Source organism: Bos taurus, chromosome 3 (assembly GCF_002263795.3).
Source record: "Bos taurus isolate L1 Dominette 01449 registration number 42190680 breed Hereford chromosome 3, ARS-UCD2.0, whole genome shotgun sequence".
Classification (NCBI taxonomy): domain Eukaryota; kingdom Metazoa; phylum Chordata; class Mammalia; order Artiodactyla; family Bovidae; genus Bos; species Bos taurus.
In genome coordinates, this window is record NC_037330.1 from 29470988 (window position 1) to 29492591 (window position 21604).

Sequence of the window (21604 nt, forward strand, 5' to 3'; positions counted from 1 at the left end):
TGTATATATATGTGTATATATGTATAACTGAATCACTGCTGTACAGCAGAAGTTAACACAGCATTGGAAATCAACTACACTTCAATAAACTAAATTAAAAAACCTTAAAACTGTTATCCCACTTCCAGCAATTTACTCCAAGAAAATAAACACAAATGCCATGATATAGGCATAAGGATATTCATTGCAATATGTATAATTGTGAAAAAAAGAGCACACAAAATGATAAATAAAACATAGTTTAATTAAGATATACCCATAATAGGGTATTATAAAACTATTAAAATGACATTTTGTATGAGAAAGTGCTTAAGATATTAATAAACTGAAATGCAGGATATAAAACTATATATGGTATTACCCCAATTTGGAAAAAATTATACATTTAATATATTTGCACACACAGAAAAAGACTAGAAGACAGTTGATCCACATGGAAGAAGTTTGAGTTTTTTCTTCTCTATAGTTTATGACTTCCAAAGTTTATTTTATCAGAGAATAATTTTTTTTTTTTTAAGAACCAGAGGCTAAGAGAACCAATATTTGAAATACCCATCATGTGGAAGGCACTGACCTAGGAATCTGACCGATTATCTAAGCTCCAGCAGTCAGGAGAGGTCAGGTAGCCCAGTGGTCAAGAACCCGCCTGTCAGTGCAGGGGACACGAAGAGATGTGGGTTCGATCTCTGGGTCAGGAATTTCCCCTGGAGACGGAAATGGCAACACACTCCAGTATTCTTGTCTCGGAAATCCCATGGACAGGTGCTGCAGTCTATGGGGTTGCAAAGAGTCAGACACGACTGAGCACACACACACAAGCATCTCAATGCCTGGTTTACAGATGAGAAACTGAGGCTCCGTTATGGAAGCCTGGAATCTCTATTTGCCCAGGTGCCTTGGACTCATGCCCAGGACAGTGCCCATGTCCCCTGCTGCCCCACATGCCTCACCAGTATGGTTCCTAGTAGGCCCACAGGAGGGTTGCAGTGAAGGTCACGGACCAAACAGAACTGTGTATAGTTTGCCCTAGAGAAAGGCCTTATTTTGCATTCTAAACTCTTCATATCTTCCTCCAGTAGACAATTTCCTCCCCCCTGGAAAAGAAACACAGGCCTCTTCACTGGGAAGGTTTGAGCTCCACTGAGAAACAGTTTTTATCCATTTGTCCAGCTCCACATGCCTGCGCCCTCTGAGACCATGGTATCTGCTGTCTTGCTTATTGGTTTGGCATTGTCAGGCTGTGAGCAGAAGGACAGGGCAGAACGTCACACCCCTACCCCTTCCACCAGCTGGCTTCTTGGTCTCTGCCCTGGATACTAAAACCAACAGGCTGTGTCCTCTGGCTCTCAACCTGAGGAGGGGGACAGCAAATATCCCAGCTATGTGACCAATCAGGACTACCTGGCAGCATATTTGATCTTCTGTAACCTTATTTTGCCAAACAGTCGGGACTCCAGGCGGCTGGGAGGCCCATTCTAACCCTCAGCCTAATTGTCGGCTGAGTTCCAGGTACTGCCTTGGTGAGGGGCGTCCAGTCCCCCCGGCTCTCTTCCAGGTAGGTCCCCAGGGACACTAACTGCAAACTCTCATGGAGGAGAGATGGTATTTTTCTCTACTTTTCTAAGGATGTTCATCACTTCCTATTCCCTCCCTGAGGCAGAGACAGGAAGTGACTTAGATGGGGTCAGTGACATTCAGGACTGGAGCATGCTGCCTGGGTCATACCACAGTTCCTGAATTAAAGAACAGAACTACCTAGGGGCTTTTATCTAGGAAGAGACAGAAGGGGACATGGGGAATGACACATGACATGCAAAACAGGGGGAATAAACTGGTCCTTTCTGAAAAGACCCTTCATCTCTCTCTGCAGTCACAAAAGGGGACTACATGTTCAAAAAGGTTACAGAAATACTGGGTTAAACAAAGTTTAAAAGTTCCTATAGGACTTCTCAGAACCTTTAAATGCTCACAAATACTGTAAAGGTATTATAATGAAAAGGGTTTCTTAAACCCCAGTCAGTTAGAGAACTAAGGATTCCCTAAGCACCAGGAGCCCAATGAACACACTGGAAGTGTGTTACAGGGTGGGCCTGTAACACAGAAAAGGCCCCAAATAGGCCATCTGCACTATCTTCAAAAGTACAGTAGGGCTGTGGCACTGCCGTTTGTTAGTGGTGGAAATACAAAGAATGCTAACTTTGAAAATAAACAACTCTTGATGCATTAAAAAAAAAAGTGCAGAGTTGGATCAAACAAGGTTGTCATTTTGTATTCTCCCGTCTGTACTCAGGAGTTTATGGTATTTTTCCACTTGCTGGTCAAAGACCCTGGAAGAAAATCCCGTCTGGATAAAGTCCACTGGAGTCAGAAGGTATTTGAGTGCCAGGCCCCTGAACTCAGGAGCCAGAAGAGGGGCAGCCTCACTGCTGGGAGACAGGCGAGAATCCTGGCCTATCCAGGCTCTCTGGTTCTCTGTGGCTGCCGAGGCCACACTGTCTCCCATGCGTACCAAGTAGGGCCCTACACCAATTTCCTCCCCAGTTTCCAGAGAAAGGAATTTCTCATTTGTAGACCTTAAGTGCACCGGAAAACCCGAAGGGGTAGTTACTACAGTCACCATCTTCTGGGACTCAGAGGAAGGGACTGCCCCCTCCCCTTCTCGGCAGCAGACATCTGGGAACGACTGCTTCTTGACTTGCAAAGGATGGTGGGAGGGCTGCTTCTCAAGCTCCCCAGCCAGGTTCTCATTCTTGGTCTTCCTTGAGTCCCTGTCAGCTTGAGAGTGATCAGCATCTTCCTCAAGGGATTCAAACACGACACCCTGAGTTCTCAGTCTCTTGAGCTTCCTTTCTAAAAACAGCCAGAGAAAACTTGGATTTCTGGAGGAGGAACTCATGTATTGCTGTACAGAGTCTGGAATCAGGGGCACAGAGAGCCTGGGGCTCAAGCTGTCCTGAAAGTAGTCCCTACAGGGTTGTCGCCGGACAATGGGCACCACCTGGCAAGGTTTTAGTGCCGCAACAAAGACACGGAGCTCCGAGTAGGAGGAATGGTCAGAGTAAGGGATGACATGGATATTCGGGTGGGAGCGGTAGATCTTCCGGCTGGTGGGGAGGATGGCAATGGTAGGGTGGGTCTGGTTCCAACGCAGCATGGCAGAATGGCAGATCTCCATGTGGTCCACAGCATGGATGCGGCCAGCCTTCTCCTCCACTGTGAACACATCTGCCAGGCCCAGCAGCTGTACCAACTCCAGGCGCCGAGGACTCAGTACCACCCAGGTCTGAAACTCCAGGGCCAGCCGCTCCAGCAGTGACTCTTTTCCCAGGCTGTACAGTCCTGAATAATGTTAAAGAGATTGGGGAAACTAACAAAGGAAGACAATGAAGCTATGTTACTGTAGTTGTTCAGTTGCTAAATCATGTCCAACTCTTTTGTGACACCTTATGGACTGTAGCCCGCCAGGTTCCTCTGTCCGTGGGATTTCCCAAGCAAGAATCCTGGAGTGGGTAGCCATTTCTTCCTCCAGGGGATGTTCCTGACACAGGGACTGAAGCCACGTCTCCTGCACTGGCAGGTGGATTCTTTACCACTGAGCCACCAGAGAAGCCACAATGAAGCTTTGTGCTTAGTCACTCAGTCGTGTCGGACTCTTTGTGACCCAGAGGACTGTAGTCCACCAGGCTCCTCTGTCCGTGGAGGATTCTCCAGGCAAGAATACTGGAGTGTGGGTTGCCATGCCCTCCTTAATGAAGCTATGGGGGAATCCTAATAAACCAAGTGTTTAATAAAAATACCCAAAGTTAATGGGACTATCCCCTGTTTGTGTATCAGGAAGGAGGTGCATGTGAGCTAGGTTTATGGAGGATGGGGCTCCCCAGGTGGCTCAGTGGTAAAGAGTCCACCAATCTAGGAGATGCAGGCAGTTGGGACAATCCCCTGGAGGGGGAAATGGCAGTCCACTCCACTATTCCTGCCTGGAGAATCCCATAGACAGAGGAGCCTGGCGGGCTACAGTCCATGGAGTCACAGAGGGTGGGATGGGACTGAGCACAGATGGAGGATGGGGTAGGGAGAAAGTTAACACAGAATCCACTCATTCATTCAGTTCAGCAAAAGAGCGCACCCACCAAGTGTTTAGCAGTGTGAAAACAACAATCTCAGCCCTCAGGGAGTGTCATCCACATGAGGATCCAGAAAAAATGCATGTTAGAGACATGCACACAGTATTATGGGGCACAGAGAAGTATCTACCAGTTGATGGAGTTAGGGAAAACTTCCTGAAAACACTTAGCTGAGTCCTAAATGATGGGTCCAAGTTAATCTGACAAGGGAAGGGGATGGCAGAGAACATTTTAAGTGAGGTCATTTCGGTGTTTCTAAGGTAGAAAGAAATGGGTAAGAAAGGACACTAAAGAGGTGAGCGAGGGCCATATAACAGGGGGCTTTGCATGTACTGCTAGGGAGCATGGATTTGATTCTGTTAAGTGAAGGTGAGTCACGGAGGAGTTGGAAGCAGGAAAATGGCTAATTCAAATCACAGGATCAGAGCAGGGTTTTAGAAAAAAAAAAAAGTGGCAGCAATGTTATTTGAAGGCCTGGACAAGACTATATTGAAAGCAGAAGTACCAGTTAGAAGGTCCAAACGGTACTTAGAGAGAAAGAAATGGAGGCCTGAATTTGGATAGTGCTTATGGTAACAGATACAGGAGATGCTATTTAAACAGTTGTTCACAGACCTTTTCTGAAGGTGTATTTCAAGTCAACAGTCAGATTGTGACCTCCTTTAAAGAACCTGTATTTCCTTTATATCTACTTTATTCCTCATCATGGTTCAAAATCTCACTCTTTGGGCACAAATGTAGCTGATTTCTCTCTCCCTATCCCCCCCACCCTTTAAAAAAAAAACCTATTCTAGGCCCTTTACTACTAGACTTTAAACCCTCATATTTTATTCATTTTTCTATTCCCACTGCCTATCAGAATATTTGACACATAGTATGGGCTTATTGTATATCTGAAAAATTAATCAAGCCCTTCTGTAGTACCCTCCTAGCTAGCTATGCTCCTCTAGGAAAATTCTGTGTTAAAAACTCCAATAAGACTTAGGACTGGTATTTCTTCATGAAGTCAAGCAATCCTGAAAGAGAATATTTCTCCATCAATTTGGTGTCACTCTGGAAGGTATACAATTTGTTTTCAATGCCTCTGTTTAAGCCTATTTTGAAACTCCTTTCAGAGTTGGGGCATATCCTTTTAAAATATTCATTATGGTGGCAAATCTTCCTTTTGTGGATTTATTACAATTTTGGAAACAATCAAAAAAGTCATTTGGCTTCCCTGGTGGTCCAGTGCCTAAGACTCCACGCTCCCAATGCAGGGGGCCTGGGTTCAATCCCTAGTCAGGGAACTAGATCCCACATGCCACAGCCAAGACCCATCACAGCTAGATAAATTAAAATTTTTAAAAAAGGTATTTGGAATTAAATCTATTACATTTTAAAAAATAAAAACTGATTTTCATAAACTATCCCAAAAGGCAATTTCAGCTGCAATTTCAATGTATCTAATTAAAAGCTTAACACTCACTTGAGCATCTACATTCTGATAATCTGCATTCACTTTCTAATAAATATTTATCAAATTCCTCTATCAGGCATTAATCTAGGCATCTGGCATATATCCCTAAGTGAAACAAAGAGCCTGTTTATTGTGAAATTTCCATTCTAGCAGGGGGAGACAGATAATAAGAACTAAATACAATAAATACATAAACTCTGGAATACATTATAAAGTGATTACTGCAATAGTGTCCCTCTCCTACTTAAAACCCTTCAATAGCTTTTTGACCTAAGAGCAATGGTTGCATTTAGGATCAAGTTCAAAATGGCTTACAGGCACTTCAGCCCCTCCTGCCTTTCCAGCCTCCTCAACCACTATGCACCTGTCACATGGCTTCTTCTCTGTTCCACAAACACGTAAGACTTCTTCCCACCTCCAACCATGCTCTCAAGGAATAAATGTGTGTGTGGCAGAAGTGGGGATAGGCAATCAACAATAAGCAACAGTACAGGAAAACATGAAGTCTGTGAGAAGTTGAGTGCCATGAAAAAATGAAAAAGTTGAATTGGCTTAGGGGATCTGGGGTTGGGAATGTGGGAGCAGAGATGTACTTTTAAATAATAAGGTCAGGGTAGATTTCATGGAGAAAAGGAGATCTGCACAAAGACATGAAAGATGTAAGAACCCCCAAAGAACCTAGATTCACTAGTTTCATAGTGAGAGAAAAAGGAAAACCCTCACCAATTTTTATGTTATGTTGTGGGTGCTTTCGAATGAGCTCAACAATCTGGCGGGCAGCTTCTTCTTGGGAAGGAAGAACTAGGTCTGGGTTGCAATTGGTATTGTCTAGGTATAAGGTATGAATCTGTTTCCCCAGTCTCAGGGCTGGCTCCTTCAGCATGGATGGTGTATACCGAAAATCACCTGGGAAAAAAATATGGGAGGCATAGTCAGAGACAAAAGCATAGAAGACAAGCCTCTCCCAATTCCAACAGCAGATGGGCATTTGCCTATTGGCATCTTGGAAAAAACTAGAGTCTAGCAGTGATCTAATGTAGCACAGTTTCTTTGTGGAAATGTCTCCATCGTGCTCCTGCATTTTCATTACTCTTTGCAAAGTCTGTACCCTTAATGAAAAATCAATTGAGAAAGGGTCATTGCGCTCATGTGACATGAAGCTAGGAGGCCTCCAGGCTTCTACTATGAATCAAGGCTACTCAAGAAAAGCAATGTTGGGAATTTCCTGGCAGTCCAGTTGTTCGGATTCAGTGCTTTCATTGCTGGCAGGACTGGTTCAATCCCAGGTTGGGGAACTATAATCTTGAAAACCATGGGGCTTGGTCAAAAAAAAAAAGAGTGTCTAGGCTGGGAAAGTGGGAAGGACCCCTCTGGAAGCCGACCTGTGTAGAGGATGGTTCCAAAGTATCCTTCAAAGAGAAACATGACAGAGCCGGGGCAGTGGTTGGCATCCAAGAGGGTGACGGTCATGGTCTCTCGCCCAACTTCATCTAGAGGCAGGACATGGCTCTCACCAACCTCCAGGGCTCGGATCCACTGCTTAGATACCTAAAGAAACAGCAGGTCATCTCAGGAAACACAGACGCCTCTCCCTGGTACCTCCCTGGATCAGAAGCTGTGATAGGGATCACAGTCCTCTTTTCCTTCTCCCTCTCTCTACCCCATCCTTCCTACAAGGCTAAATTAATAGTCCAGAAAGCAAGTCTATTCAACCATTCCTCAACTTTCCAAATAATAATCCCTTGGAGTGCTGTGCTTAATCACTCAGTCGTGGCCAACTCTTTGCCACCCCATGGACTACAGCCCACTAGATTCCTCTGTCCATGGAATTCTCCAGGCAAGAATACTGGAGGGTGTTACCACGCCCTTCTCCACGGGATTTTCCCGACCCCGGGATCGGACCCAGGTCTCCCGAATTGCAGGCGGATTCTTTACCGTCTGAGCCACCAGGGAAGCCCTTAGGGGGTACCTGTGAAAAAAATTCCAGCCAGATTTCCAGGACCTGCACCAGCTGTGTCTACTGATTCAAATGCGGGAGGAGGGAGGCACTGGACAATCTATTTACTCAGAACATTAGATGAATTCTTAGGAGCCAAGTTTGGAAAACACTGGCCTAGCTTACGTGAAGAAGTAGGAACAGTTTCCTTGAAAGGCCTAGAAGTCCTCCCCAGTTTTATCGCTGAAACATCCCAAGCCAGCCAGTTGGAAACCACTCTTGTTCTGGGTTTAATATATGCATTTCTGGGTTCCCCAAAACTGTCGCTTTTGTAAAAATCAGTTCTCCTGGCCACAACTCTATGACTCCAAGACTGACAGATCGGAAGGCCCCACCCAGAGGCCGACTCCAGCCCCCCATACCTGTAGGTGACGGTGCAAGAGGTAAGCCGTGATTGGGGAGCAGTAGAGGGGCCGGGTCCAGGTGCTAGTCAGACCCACCGTGTGGTCCGAGTGCATGTGGGTCAAGAAGAAGAGTCGGGCGGAGCCAGCCCGGCGCAGGCTCCAAAAATCCACAGCGATGGGCGTATGAGGGATCAAGACCCCGTTCATGGTGGCGGGGTTCGAGTCACCAGTGGGTTCTTCATGGGAACAGAGTTCCTGTGTGAGGCTCCTACTATGCCGCCCTGAAAAAAAACATGCTCGGGCATGAACAGGGCTAGAGACCGTAAGGAAAAGCCAGCCCAGTGAGGGAATGAATGGCCAGATTGGGCAGAAAGAAGGAAGTGACCTTGCTGGTAGGAGTTTGGGTGGAATCTCAAACCGCAGAAGGCGCCCAACCAAGCGCCACTCCCCCGAACGCGCAGGACCAGGGACTGAAGCCGGGCACTCAAAGCGCGCGCTGCTGGGCGGAGACAGGCCGAAGTAGCCAACTTCCGATTGCCCGCAGCAGCTCCACCAGAGGGAGCCGCGCGGCAGCGCCGGGAGGTGAGAGGTTGGGGGAAGGGCACCCAAAGGTCGGGATCCAGGCTGCTCTCGGCGGTCACTGGGAGAGGGTGATTGGCAGCTGCTCTACGCGGTCCCTCTAGAGGAGGCGGGACTTCCGCAGAGAGCTTGATTGGGCCTCAAGGTGACGGCAACCGCGTGGAGGCGCAAGAAAGGCTGGAACTGGAGAGGGAGGGGTTCACGGACAGTTGGCTGCCGGGCTGGAAATCAAGCCGAGGACCTAGAGGTTGGGGAGAGCTCTGTGGGCGGGGCGAACCAGCCTGCAGGTCCCGGGATAGAATCGCAGAGCCTCGGGTGGGCCTCTCCCGGAAGCGAGAGGGTTGAAGTTGAGTATGCTAGGTCCTGGTTGCGAGCCTTGGGGAAGACAAGGCTGGGGCAGAGATCGCGCCTGTTGTTGTCCCTTCACTGACTGACATTTCCTTTACCCAGGTCCCCACATCAGGGCTAGAAGGAGCCCGAGTTCCCTAGGGATCTGTGGAAACTGCCCCGTGACTGTTGGAGAAGATGCCGTATCTTGGCTCCGAGGACGTGGTGAAGGAGCTGAAGAAGGCTCTGTGTAATCCTCACATTCAGGCTGATAGGCTGCGCTATCGGAGTGTCATCCAGCGAGTGATTAGGTATCACCTAAAGCCCTATCCCCCATTGCCATCCCCAGCAGGCCTCTCTCCCCATGGCTGCGCAGAAAGAGTTAATGAACTTTCATACATGGCAGTTGTACGGTTTGGCCTTTCTGCTGCTCTGGAATGACATCTAAGTCTCCCTTGTGGGGCATATTTTTCTTCTTTTACTCAGCTGGGTGGTTTCATCCATATCTTGAACTTGTACTGCTGATCTATATCTAGTACAGACGTCCTTTTTTATCCTCAGACTCACACATCCTATTGCTTGCTTGGCATTTCTGCCTGGAGATGTCTTCAAAGACACGCAAAATAGCACCTGCATTCTTCCCTCCAGCTTCCCAGACCTGCTCTTCAGCTTGTATTGTGTTGATAAATGTCACCACCCAGCTGACCAAGTGTGGGAGTCAGTCTTGATGACACCTGATCTTCACTGCTGAAGTCAGGTGGTATGGATTTATGGTTCTAAATATCCATCCTCTTTTTTAAAAATTGGCACTGCTGTTCTGGTTTCTTTATAAAAAGGAATTGCAGTAGTTTAAGAGTAGGTCAGGGCTTCCCTGCTGACTCAGTGGTAAAGAATCCACTGCCAACGCAAGAGACTCCAGTTCCATACCTGGGTCAGGAAGATCCCCTGGAGAAGGGAATGGCAACCGACTCCAGGATCCTTTCCTGGGAAATCCCATGGACAGAGGAGCCTGGCAGGCCACAGTCCATGGGGTTGCAAAAAGAGTCGGATGTGTCTTAGCAACTAAACTACAACAAAGTATCAGGTCATCTTGAGTGACTAAAACAACAGCAGAGTATTAGGTCATCTTGCTCCCATTTCAGTTAGAATGATTTTCCAATATATGAATTTGACAATATATCTCTTGCCTGTAGCAAACTTTGTATCACAAACTTTAGCATGCACAGAAGTTTTTAAGAATGCTTTTTAAAATTTTAATGCTTTTTAAGAAAATGTAAAGATTTCATTCAATCCAGTAATTCTGATTTCAGTAGGTGGGATGGAACCCAGGAATCTGCATTTTGAACAGACATCCCCTCAAATTCCTATAGAATAAAGTCCAAATTTCTTACCATAACATCCAAGGAACACCCTGTTAACTACCTTCAGACTGTCAAAAGAATATACCATTCTTGCTCATGTCCACAGTGTGTGTCATTACCTATCTACTACACTTGTCTGGAGCTCCTGCTAATTTGGCTCAAGTATTACTTCTTGGCAGTGTTAGATACCCACTGCACCTTATCTGTTATTTCTGTTGTAATACTTATCAGTCATTCTGTAATTAGAGGTGTCCTTGTCTGCCTGCTTGGTAGATTTGAGTTCCTTCAGATCCGAGAACATGCCTTCCTCAGATTATGTCCCCAGAACACATCCCTGGAATGTAAAAGCTGAATGCCATTGCAATGTATCAGTACTAGGAATTCTGTAAGTGTTTGTTGAATGAATAGAAGAACGTTTATTGCAGGCCGTGTTAAGTTTTTATGTGATATGATAGAAAAGGTAGACCTGGTTGCTTCCCTCTAAAAGGTCACAACCTAGTTAGCTATCCAGGACATGTATAAGTAAAAGGCTTTCTGTAGGTTGGTGGTGGGGGGTTGGGGATTATAAATTTTACTTTTCCCTGCTGTGTGTTGGTTTCAGGCACATGACTCAAGGGGTGGACATGTCTGGTGTTTTCATGGAAATGGTGAAAGCTAGTGCCACTGTAGATATTGTTCAGAAGAAGTTAGTTTATCTCTACATGTGTACCTACGCTCCTCTGAAACCAGATCTGGCTCTCCTGGCCATCAATACACTGTGCAAAGACTGTTCGGACCCCAACCCAATGGTACGAGGGCTGGCATTACGGAGCATGTGTAGCCTCAGGTGAGCACACTCTTCCCTTCCTGCATCCCAGTGGCTGAAGAGTTCATGTGGTCACAGGCAGATTTTTAATGATGACAATTTATTTGAGCTTCTTAATACTGGGGAAAACATGGTTGTAACCGGAACTCAGGTTGTCAGCCATTACTTTGGTTTAAAAAACTACATAGATGATTTTATTAAGGGATTTTTTCTACCTTACTCTCAGTGAGATGGTTAAAGATTTCTAAATGTGTGTGTATTTTAACTTGCCTTTGCAGCATTATTCCACATGAAAAGTCAAGTGATGCTTTTTAAGTTTGGCAGCAGCTTTCTTGAGTTTGTTGAGAAGAGTCTGACCAATGCATATTCAAACATCTACTAAACCCTCTGTTAAGTGAATAGGGGCTAAATTATGTCAACACTAGTACTTTAGGATCTGGCTGACTCCAGAATGTGTTGCTTAGGATGCCTGGTGTGCAGGAATATATCCAACAGCCAATCCTCAATGGTCTGCGGGATAAGGCTTCATATGTCAGGAGGGTAGCAGTCCTTGGCTGTGCCAAGATGCATAATCTTCATGGAGACTCTGAAGTGGGTAAGTTTCAATGTAATCTATCATCCTCAGTATTTATTTGTGCTTCCATTATATGACTTTGTAAAACATTATGTCGTTTTGGTAGAAAATAATAATGTGGTTCTACCGGATGTCCCTTTTTTAAAATTTCATTTTATTTTTTAAATTTATTTTTATTTGGAGGATAATTGCTTTACATGTTGTGTTGGTTTCTGCCATAGAACAACATGAATCATCCAGAAATATACATATATCCTCTCCCTCTTGAACTTCCCTTCCAGCCTAGGTGTCTCTTTTAAGTAGGATGCAAGGCTTGGTATTTTCTGAGATTAAAGAAGTCCTTTCTTTGGGGTTCAGGTGAAATTCTTTGCATCAACTACTTAGGATAGTCTGGACATGGCAATTTTTAGCCTTGTATGTTGTTACTGCCTTTGTTACTTTTGTGTAATAGCAGAGAAGTTCAGTTTTGTCTGCCTGGAACTATTATTCTGGCTCTATCCCCATGACTCTGAAGCTTCTGTTTATATGAAATCTTTGTTCTTTTGTAGATGGTGCCCTGGTAAATGAATTATATAGTTTGCTGCGCGACCAGGATCCAATTGTGGTTGTGAACTGCCTGAGGTCTCTAGAGGAAATTCTGAAACAGGAAGGAGGTGTTGTGATCAATAAGCCCATCGCCCACCATCTCTTAAATCGGTTTGGATGCCTCTGTTCTCTTTTTATCATGATCAGATCTGCATCTCTGCATCATAGTGGGATCTTGTTGATGTATTGAATGAAGGAGAGGTTCTTGAACAATTTCTGTAGAGCAGTAAAAAAAAGTTGACTGTAACCATTAACCACCTCATGTTTCATTGTAAGTTTTGTGTTTTTTGGTCTTAGTTTCTTTTGATAATATAGAGAGATGGCAGAAAGATCCTTCGGGGATAGGTTCTGTCCCTGCAGTCATTATGTCCCCCAAACTAAGCCATTCACACATACTATCTTACAGTATAGAGAGTCTGGGTCTAGGGTATAGCAATCATGTCTTTGGCCCTAGATGAGTATGCATTTGTACTGTGAACTCATCTTGTTATTTAAAGACTTTGTATAAACTTTAAGTAATATGTAAAAAGAATAATTCAATTATGGTACAACCTATTTTTAAGAATTCCCCCCTTATTGTGATGAGCAGATGACTAGTGACAGAGCAGTCGCATGGAGGTGGTCCTAATTTTGTTGCTAACATAGCCCATTTGTTTTCTTTTTTGGATAGAATGTCAAAACTGGACCAGTGGGGCCAGGCTGAAGTCTTGAACTTTCTGCTCCGCTACCAACCCCGAAGTGAGGAGGAGCTGTTTGACATTCTTAATCTGTTGGACAGTTTTCTCAAGAGCAGCAGCCCAGGCGTGGTGATGGGAGCCACCAAACTCTTTCTGATCTTGGCCAAAAAATTCCCCCACGTGCAGACCGATGTGCTCATGCAAGTCAAGGGCCCTCTGCTGGCTGCCTGTTCTTCAGAGAGCCGAGAGCTCTGCTTTGCTGCCCTCTGCCATGTGCGCCAGATCCTGCACAGCTTGCCAGGTCACTTTAGCAGCCACTACAAGAAGTTTTTCTGCTCCTATTCGGAGCCTCACTACATCAAGCTCCAGAAGGTGGAGGTGCTGTGTGAGCTGGTGAACGACGAGAATGTGCAGCAGGTGCTGGAGGAGCTTCGAGGGTACTGCACCGACGTGTCTGCCGACTTCGCGCAGGCCGCCATCCTCGCCATTGGTAGGTGTCTGCTGCTTTTCCTTCGTGAGAGCCTACACCAAACAGCTAGAGAGCTGGGGAACCACAGCGAGCAAAAGGGAATGAGTCTTGCTTCAAGGGAAAGTATCTAGCACCAAAAACTTGGGTCAGTGACTACGAATAAGTGGAGGAGGAAGGCTCTTTTGGTCAACACCAGTGTTGCCATGTCTTTCTAGGGTACAGACTACAGGTGATTCAAACTATCACATGATTAATTCACTGATTTTAAAAAACATTTATTTATTTTGGGTTGCACTGGGTCTTAGCTGCTGTTCTGAGGCTTTCTCTAGTTGAGGAGAGCGGGGACTACTCTTTGTCGTGGTACACGGGCTTCTCATTGTGTGGCTTCTCTTTTTGTGGAGCATGGACTCTAGGTGCACCGACTTCCCTAGCTGTAGCTCTTGGGCTCTGGTGCGCTGGCTGGGTAGTTGAGGCTCCTGGGCTTAGCTGCCCCACGGCAAGTGGGATCTTCCTGGAGCGGGGATCGAACCCGTGTCCCCCTGCATCGGCAGGCAGATTCCCATCCGCTGCTGGACCATCCGGGAAGTCCAACACAATTTATATTGCCTTTTGTTGTACCTTACCGAAAATGCGTTTCTGTGTATCATCTTCCCACAGTCTTGTGAGACAGTCAAGAAAAGTGGACAAGTGGTTATTAACTTGGTTTTCAAGATGAAGCAACTCGGGCACAAAGAGGTTCTTAAACTGCCCAAAGTTTATATAGTTCCTGAACTGGGACTGAAACCCAGCTTTCCTGACTCAAAGTCCTGTGTCAATTCAACAATCATTTATTGAGCTTCTACTCTGGGCTACTCCGTATTATGCTGAGTAGACCAACATGGAGTAAAACCTAAGGCCTACAGACCTTTTCACACTACCGTGTCGGGAATTTAAAGAGCTAGAGTGAGCCACAGCATGAAAGCAGCTGGGGAGCTCAGTTTCGAAGGACTTCAAGGGAAGGAGGAGAAGGAACTCTCCTATGTAGAATAAAGTATGGCTATTTTTAGGGTCAGAGAAAAGGAAACAAAGAGGGAAGTAGAAATCCTGCCATCCGGAGGCTGCGGTCAAGTGTCCCAGCAGGAATACTCCTGTGTATGTGTGCTGCAACAAACTGGCTGCCACATAAATACCCTGAAAGTTTTCAACCTTGTTCAATGGGGAATTCATTTTTACCTAAGTTCTCTTAAACTCTTATTTCATCAAGCAAGGTGTGATATTTTTTTTTAGGTGTTTCCTGTGCTCTTTGTTTTTGGTTGATAGGAAATTGTTTTAGAATGAGGTGGTAATATTTGATTTAACACTTTTTCTGCTTTCCTTCCTCTGTAGGTGGCATCGCCAGGACCTACACAGATCAGTGTATGCAGATTCTAACAGAGTTGCTGGGGCTTCGACAAGAGCACATTACCACGGGTAATAGCTACCATTCTAGGATTTTTTTGTGTGTTTCGGAGGGGAACCAATTTCCTGGCCTGTGATGGTTTCTCAGAACATGTTTGTTGCTGAATATGAGAGATTTAAGTTTTTCTTTACGTCATCATCTGTTGCCATTAGAGGAGCATATAGACCTAACAGGGCAGGGAGTCTTCAGGTTGCCGTGAGTCTTCAAGGCTGTTGTATAGCTAATGAAGGGTGCTAGGATGACCTTCGGAGAAGGCAATGGCAACGTACTCCAGTACTCTTGCCTGGAAAATCCCATGGATGGAGGAGCCTGGTAGGCTGCAGTCCATGGGGTCGCTAAGGGTCGGGCATGACTGAGCGACTTTACTTTCACTTTTCACTTTCATGCTTGGAGAAGGAAATGGCAACCCACTCCAGTGTTCTTGCCTGGAGAATCCCAGGGACAGAGGAGCCTAATGGGCTGCCGTCTATGGGGTCGCACAGAGTCGGACACGACTGAAGTGACTTAGCAGCAGCAGCAGGATGACCTTGCTTGTCATTTCCCCACCTTTGTCCCTCTTTTTGCTTTACAACAGCAACTGTAAGCAGTGGCTGCCAGGCCTGGGACTAGAATGACGCAAACAAGGTGCCAAGGATACAGACATTTAAAGAGGGGCTCACTATTATATAGACCATGGATAAACAACAAGGTCCTGCTGTACAGCACAGGGGTCTGTATGCAGCGTCCTGTGATGAGCCAGAACGGAGGCCTTCCCTGGCGGCCTAGTGTTTAAGAACTCACCTGCCAATGCAGGGGACACGGGTTTAGTCCCTGGTGTGAGGAGATTCCACATGCAGTGGGGCAGCTAAGCCAGCGAGTCACAGCTACTGAAGCCCGTGCGCCTAGAGCCTATGCCCTGCGACAAGAAAAGCCACAGCAATGAGAAGCCCATGCACAGCAACGGGAGAGTAGCCCCCACTTACCACAACTAGAAAAAAGCCTGCACAGCAACGAAGACCCAGCACAGCTAAAACAAAAAGCCTTACGAGAAGAGAATATATATATATGTGTATATGTAATGTATATAGAGAGTCACTCAGTCTCAGGTTCATGCAGGGGCTACCTCTGTGTCCTCTTGTGTTTTACAACCCGGCACCTTGCTCGCTTCACCATAGTCCCAGCCCAAGTGTCTCCATTTATACTTCAGAGCATCATTCAACAGCAGCACTTCCCCACATTTGTATATGGCTTTCCAGTTTACCAAGTGCCTTTACATACATTAATTCTTGTATCCTCATGGCAATCAGAGAAGAGCAACATTCATTTAAGAAATTGTTGCCCATGCCAGACATTTCTCAGGTGATCACTGACCACCCCCTTCAACACCCATTTTGCAGACATTCCCGCAGCCTGACTGTGTGACTTTTCTTAAGATTCCTTCCCACACGGAGGCTCTAACCCTGTGCTCTTGTGTTCTGAGCTGTGCTGCAGTGGTGGTGCAGACTTTCCGAGACCTGGCATGGTTGTGTCCTCAGTGTACGGAAGCTGTGTGTCAGGCCCTGCCCGGCTGTGAGGAGAACATTCAAGACAGTGAGGTAGACTACGATTCTCCTTTACTTCCGGATAAAGGGGAAGTGCTTGGGACCTGCTGTGAAATGGAATCTAATTATTCTTTCTATCCAGTGTCTGAAGTGGGAATTCTTAGAATCGATTGCCACCTCAGATTCTGTTTTGGGTGTAGGCGGGATATAAATTATGAAAACATTAGGATTTAACTATGGTTTCCTTACAAATATTTTGATACCATTATTCTCATGTAACATATTCATTATTTTGAACGAGAGATTTAGACCATAGGGTTTTCAGCTGGCATGAAAAGCAGAGTCATTTGTGGACTTTCTACATATGTTTAGGCTTCATCCCAGATCTACTCAGATATTCAGAAGTGGGAACCCTGGACACATAGTTTCAAGGAGCCTTGCAGGCGATTCTGATGTGCACTCTAGGTTAATCACCACTTTAATGGAGTAACTTAGGGAAATCTTACAGTAACTTCCACTGAAGCATGAAACCCCAAATTGGGGCCAAAGCCCCAAAACTGAGGAATCTTTACTGCTTAAACAACATAGGCATGAGAGTCATAAGTCTCCTTTTTTGTGGTATAATTTCATTCCTGTTTGTTGTAGAGAGTTTAGTAGGAAGTAGATCAATAAATGCAAGTTGAAGCAAATAAAATATACTTTTTCTGCTAACTCTAAGGGAAAAGCAAAACCTGCTGCTGTCTGCCGTCTGCTCTCGCCTGGGTTTTGGACAGCCAAATGTTAAGCATCTGTTCTTACTCCCTAATTCCCTAGGGGAAGCAGGCACTTATCTGGTTACTCGGTGTCCATGGGAAGAGAATCCCCAATGCTCCTTATGTGTTAGAAGACTTCATAGAGAATGTGAAGTCAGAGACGTTCCCAGCTGTCAAAATGGAGCTGCTCACAGCTGTGCTGCGCCTCTTCTTCTCTCGCCCGGCTGAATGCCAGGACATGCTAGGCCGCTTGTTACACTACTGCATAGGTAGGCTCTTCAGAGGGAATGGTACTTGCTGTGGCCAGCTGTGTATACCTCCTGGTGGCTCAGATGATAAAGAACCTGCCTGCAATGCAGGAGACCCGGGATTGATCCCTGGGTTGGAAAGATCCCCCAGAGAAGGGAATGGCAACTCACTCCAGTATTCTTGCCTGGAGAATCCCATGGACAGAGGAGCCTCGTAGACTACAGTCCATGTGATCACCAAGAGTCAGACACAGCTGAACGACTAACACTTTCATGGTCGGTCGTAGAGGTTCTCACAGCTTTCATTGTTCGATGAGCCGTGTCTGGGACCCAAGGAGAAAATGTCAACATTTTCTAGGGTTTCCTCCCTCCTATTCTGGTGGGCACAGGGATAGAAAGAATGTTTTTGTTTTTAATTAACTCAATCTGTTATCTTACCTCAGAGGAAGAAAAGGATATGGCAGTACGAGATCGAGGTCTCTTCTATTATCGCCTCCTCTTAGCTGGCATCAGTGAAGCAAAGCAGATCCTGTGTAGCCCTAAATCTGACCCTTCCCTCAGACTTTTGGAGGATCAGGCAGAAAGACCTGTGAACAGCTGGGCCTTGGACTTCAACACTCTGGTGCCAGTATACGGCAAAGCCCGCTGGGCAACCCTATCTAAATGCCAGGGAGTAGAACATCATGGCCCAGAGCTTCCTAACACTGCAGCCTTTCCCACATCAGGTAAAAATCATTCTTATTTTCTATCTTGTCATGAAAAATCTTTATAGTAGAGAGTAAAGTAACCCAGCTAAACTTCAGATCGTTGCTTGAATTTTGTCTTTGTGAACAAGAAAATTTGCCATTGGTTATTTAAGCCATTTCTCCAAAGATAAAAATCACATTGTGTACTTTTGGAAATCTAGATTTAAAAATGTAGTTTCAGCAGACTGAGAGCATCTCTTAAATAAGCTTTCTGACTCTTGTAGGACCCCTGATTCCCGAAGAGAACAAGGAGAGCGTTCAGGAACTCCCTGATTCCGGAGCCCTTATGCTCATCCCCAATCACCAGCTTACCGCTGAGTGTTTTGAGAAAACTTGGCTGAGCCTCAAAGTTGCTCATCAGCAGGTGTTCCCGTGGCAGGGAGCAGTCCATCCTGACACCCTGCAGATGGCGCTGCAAGTCGTGAACATCCAGACCATCGCGATGAGCCGGGCTGGGACTCAGCCATGGAAAGCCTACCTCAGTGCTCAGGACGACACTGGCTGTCTGTTCCTAACAGAACTGCTGCTGGAGCCTGCGAATTTGCAAATGCAGATCTCAGTGAAACAAAGCGAGGCAAGGACAGAGACACTGAAGAGTTTTATTTCTGTTTTAGAAACTGTGATCGGAACGATTGGAGACATAAAATCATAACGGCTTCTTGTCTGTCCTGAGTGAGATGAATAGCTGTCAGAGTTCCTTAGTTTTTCTTATTATCACTGCTTGTAAGTCCAGATAATATCAAATGCAAAGGAGAAGGGGAATCTGGGAGTGAGGATTCTTCCATTTTTGTCCAAAGAACATTGACATGTTTCTCTCATACCTATTGGTTAATGATCCAACGTTTCCAAGTGATGTTGTAAAGGTTAATGTTGTTGGGGAGAGGGTGAGGGTAGAATTTGTATTCTCTTCTCATTAGTTTAAGGGATTATTTTACTAATTAAAGATGTCTGATGTGTCTGGAAACTGACAGGGACGTGAGCTTGTAAAGGTCATCTTTCTTCCCTGGATTACTACAGTAAATTCCTTACTGTTATATTTCTGCTGCTGCTGCTGCTAAGTAGCTTCAGTCGTGTCCAACTCTGTGTGACCCCAGAGATGGCAGCCCACCAGGCTCCCCAGTCCCTGGGATTCTCCAGGCAAGAACACTGGAGTGGCTTGCCATTTCCTTCTCCAGTGCATGAAAGTGAAAAGTGAAAAGCTCAGTCCTGTCTGACTCTTAGCGACCCCATGGACTGCAGCCTACCAGGCTCCTCCGTCCATGGGATTTTCCAGGCAAGAGTACTTGAGTGGGGTGCCATTGCCTTCTCCATAATATTTCTAATCATGCTTTTTAGGCCAGAGTTCAAAGCCCTAGCATGGTCTCCAAAGTTCCTCCTCTGTGCCATGTCTCAATGCTCACCAAAATACCCCGTGTTCTGGCAAAAGCAAAGCACTTGCAGTTCCCTGAATATACTCAGCTCTCTCTTATCTCTGTGCTTTTATTTCTTGCCTAGATTATTTCCTCACCCTCATATCTTTTTAAGTAACACTTAGTCTATCTTTTGGTGTTCAGTTCAGGTATGAGCTCTTTTAGGATGTTTTCTGTGACCCTCGCTGCCTTCCTTAGGGGTTTCATTCAAGCTGTGAAAGCAGTCAGTGCATATGTCTCGCAGTACTATTGAGGTGGCGCTAAAGGACCCACCTCCCAGTGCAGGAGATGTAAGAGGCGTGGGTTCGAACCCTGGTTTGGGAAGATCCCCTGGAAGAAAACCCATTCCAGTATTCTTGCCTGGAGAATCCCATGGACAGAGGAGCCTGGTAAACTATAGTCCATAGGGTCGCAAAGAGCCAGACTGAAGTGACTTAGCACAGCACAGCAGTACTATTGTAATTGTTTTCTTGCCACTCTTTCTCATGTTTAATTTTCTTCATAACTGACCACATTTTATACATGGAGACAACTTATGGCCAAAACAGATGTAATAAACTGATGGTAAAGTAAAAATAACCAGAGAACCCAGCATAGGAAAAATAAAAATACCTGTTAAGACCAGCTGGATTAGGGATGGGAAAGTATACAAATGTCCAGGCTGAAAGGGCCTACATAGTTGATACAGTTGAGGTTGTATTTAGCTTTGTAAGTGATTTGCATGCTAAGTAGCTTCAGTCATGTCTGACTCTTTGTGACCTCGTGGACTGTAGCCCACCAGGCTCCTCTGTCTGTGGGGATTCTCCAAGAATGAATACTGGAGTGGGTTGCCAAGCCCTTCTCCAGGGGATCTTCCCGACTCAGGGGTCGAACCTTCGTCTCTTGCGTCTCCTACATTGGCAGGCGGGTTCTTTACCACTAGCGCCACCCGGAAGCAGCCAGAATAAAGAGGAATGCTTGTGTAGTTGTCACCAGAGAGAAATAAATATTTCAATTCTAATTTCTAAAAGAAATTTACATGTAGTTTTACACGGATGGCACTGAATGGTATGTAGAATACTTGTGTGACAAGTTAGTAAAGTGTTTCACATGACTTTCCTATGGTGTTCGTCAATCTGAACAGAGAGCATAATTTTAGTATGAAGCTTAGTGAGGGCATTCTTCAAGGACTAAAGATACTATGACCCAAATATCATCCAGCTTAACTCAAGGACTTCTACCTGGATCCATAGTTGGACTGCATATCCTTCAAATAATGCTTTGCCTATGATTTCTCTCAGCTAAGCTTTTAATAGGAGTAGAAAACAGATAGTGCTGAATTTTCTAGCAAGGACCTGGATTTAGTCAGTTGTCTGTCTCTGCCAGACAGTTTTTAAGGACAGTGATTATCTTTCTTTCCTTCTGTCTACAGTGCCTATGAGATAGTGGTTACTCAATAAATAGTATTGAATGAATGGCTGTGAGTTTTGAATAATTAGATTCTGATGGTATTTGTAGACTTGTGTTTGAAGTGTGTTTTGTTATATTGCGTCGACCATATAGAAGATAATAGATGGAATTCCATCTCGGCTAGGGTTTCTCAGAAGTGGTGCTACTGACATTTGGGGCCATATAATTCTTTGCTGTAGGAGGTTTATCTGTGCTGCTGCTAAGTCGCTTCAGTCGTGTCCGACTCTGTGTGACCCCATAGATGGCAGCCCACCAGGCTCCCCCGTCCCTGGGATTCTCCAGGCAAGAACACTGGAGTGGGTTGCCATTTCTTTCTCCAATTTATCTGTGCACTGTAGGATAATCATCAGAATCTCTGATCTATACCATTAGATGCCCCCAAACCCCCGTTGTGGCAACTAAAAATATTTTCAGATGTTGCCAGGTTACCATGGAAGTGAAAAATCACCCACAGTTGAAAAAGACAGATCTGGATCCTGGATCCCCAGGGACTGGAAGGAGGAGGATCACAACAGCTTCAGAATCACTTTCCATATTTTCACTTGTTCAGTTAAACTGAATGTTTAATTAGGTACTAAAACAAAGTCGAAGTGTTAAGTGCTGCCAGTTTTAAGTGTTGGAAGGAAACAGGATGTAAGTGGTAGAAGTTGAGTAAATTGATTGACTTCTTAAAAAATTAAGAGTTATCACTGAAATGTTGAACCAAAGAAAATTAGGTACAGCTCAGAACTGAAAGTTAACTACA

General features: G+C 45.4%; 2 protein-coding genes across 7 annotated transcripts; one reads left to right on the top strand and one right to left on the bottom strand.

Moving 5' to 3' along the window:
- Positions 1-2243: 2243 nt before the first annotated feature.
- Positions 2244-8402, bottom strand: DCLRE1B (DNA cross-link repair 1B). The gene is made up of 5 exons (XM_015464077.3): positions 8306-8402; positions 7939-8201; positions 6963-7128; positions 6304-6486; positions 2244-3339 (listed from the first exon to the last, which is right to left on the bottom strand). Exons 2-5 carry the CDS (start codon positions 8125-8127, stop codon positions 2249-2251), a joined length of 1629 nt encoding a protein of 542 aa, XP_015319563.1. The 5' UTR covers positions 8128-8201; positions 8306-8402; the 3' UTR covers positions 2244-2248.
- Positions 8403-8436: 34 nt separating this feature from the next.
- On the top strand, positions 8437-20864 carry AP4B1 (adaptor related protein complex 4 subunit beta 1). Of its 6 annotated transcripts, none has more exons than XM_024987633.2 (11): positions 8437-8502; positions 8950-9137; positions 10789-11013; positions 11457-11587; positions 12115-12262; positions 12822-13318; positions 14663-14746; positions 16206-16309; positions 17069-17276; positions 17699-17980; positions 18226-20864. In XM_024987633.2, exons 2-11 carry the CDS (start codon positions 9025-9027, stop codon positions 18651-18653), a joined length of 2220 nt encoding a protein of 739 aa, XP_024843401.1. In that variant the 5' UTR covers positions 8437-8502; positions 8950-9024; the 3' UTR covers positions 18654-20864. The 6 variants fall into 6 exon arrangements, 5 of the variants coding, with proteins under 5 accessions (XP_024843401.1, XP_005204161.1, XP_005204159.1 ...); XM_005204104.5 differs by lacking the exon at positions 8437-8502 and adding an exon at positions 8556-8644; XM_005204102.5 differs by lacking the exon at positions 8437-8502 and adding an exon at positions 8629-8746.
- The last annotated feature ends 740 nt before the right edge of the window (positions 20865-21604 follow it).

Coding starts and splice junctions, on each gene's coding strand:
- DCLRE1B (XM_015464077.3), bottom strand. CDS start 8,127: ATGAACGGGGTCTTGATCCCTCATACGCCCATCGCTGTGGATTTTTGG. Junction 7,129..7,938: donor TCTTGCACCGTCACCTACAG/GTATGGGGGGCT, acceptor CTGTTTCTTTAG/GTATCTAAGCAGTGGATCCG. Junction 6,487..6,962: donor TGGAACCATCCTCTACACAG/GTCGGCTTCCAG, acceptor TTTTTTTCCCAG/GTGATTTTCGGTATACACCA.
- AP4B1 (XM_024987633.2), top strand. CDS start 9,025: ATGCCGTATCTTGGCTCCGAGGACGTGGTGAAGGAGCTGAAGAAGGCT. Junction 13,319..14,662: donor GGCCGCCATCCTCGCCATTG/GTAGGTGTCTGC, acceptor CTTCCTCTGTAG/GTGGCATCGCCAGGACCTAC. Junction 16,310..17,068: donor AGAACATTCAAGACAGTGAG/GTAGACTACGAT, acceptor CTAATTCCCTAG/GGGAAGCAGGCACTTATCTG.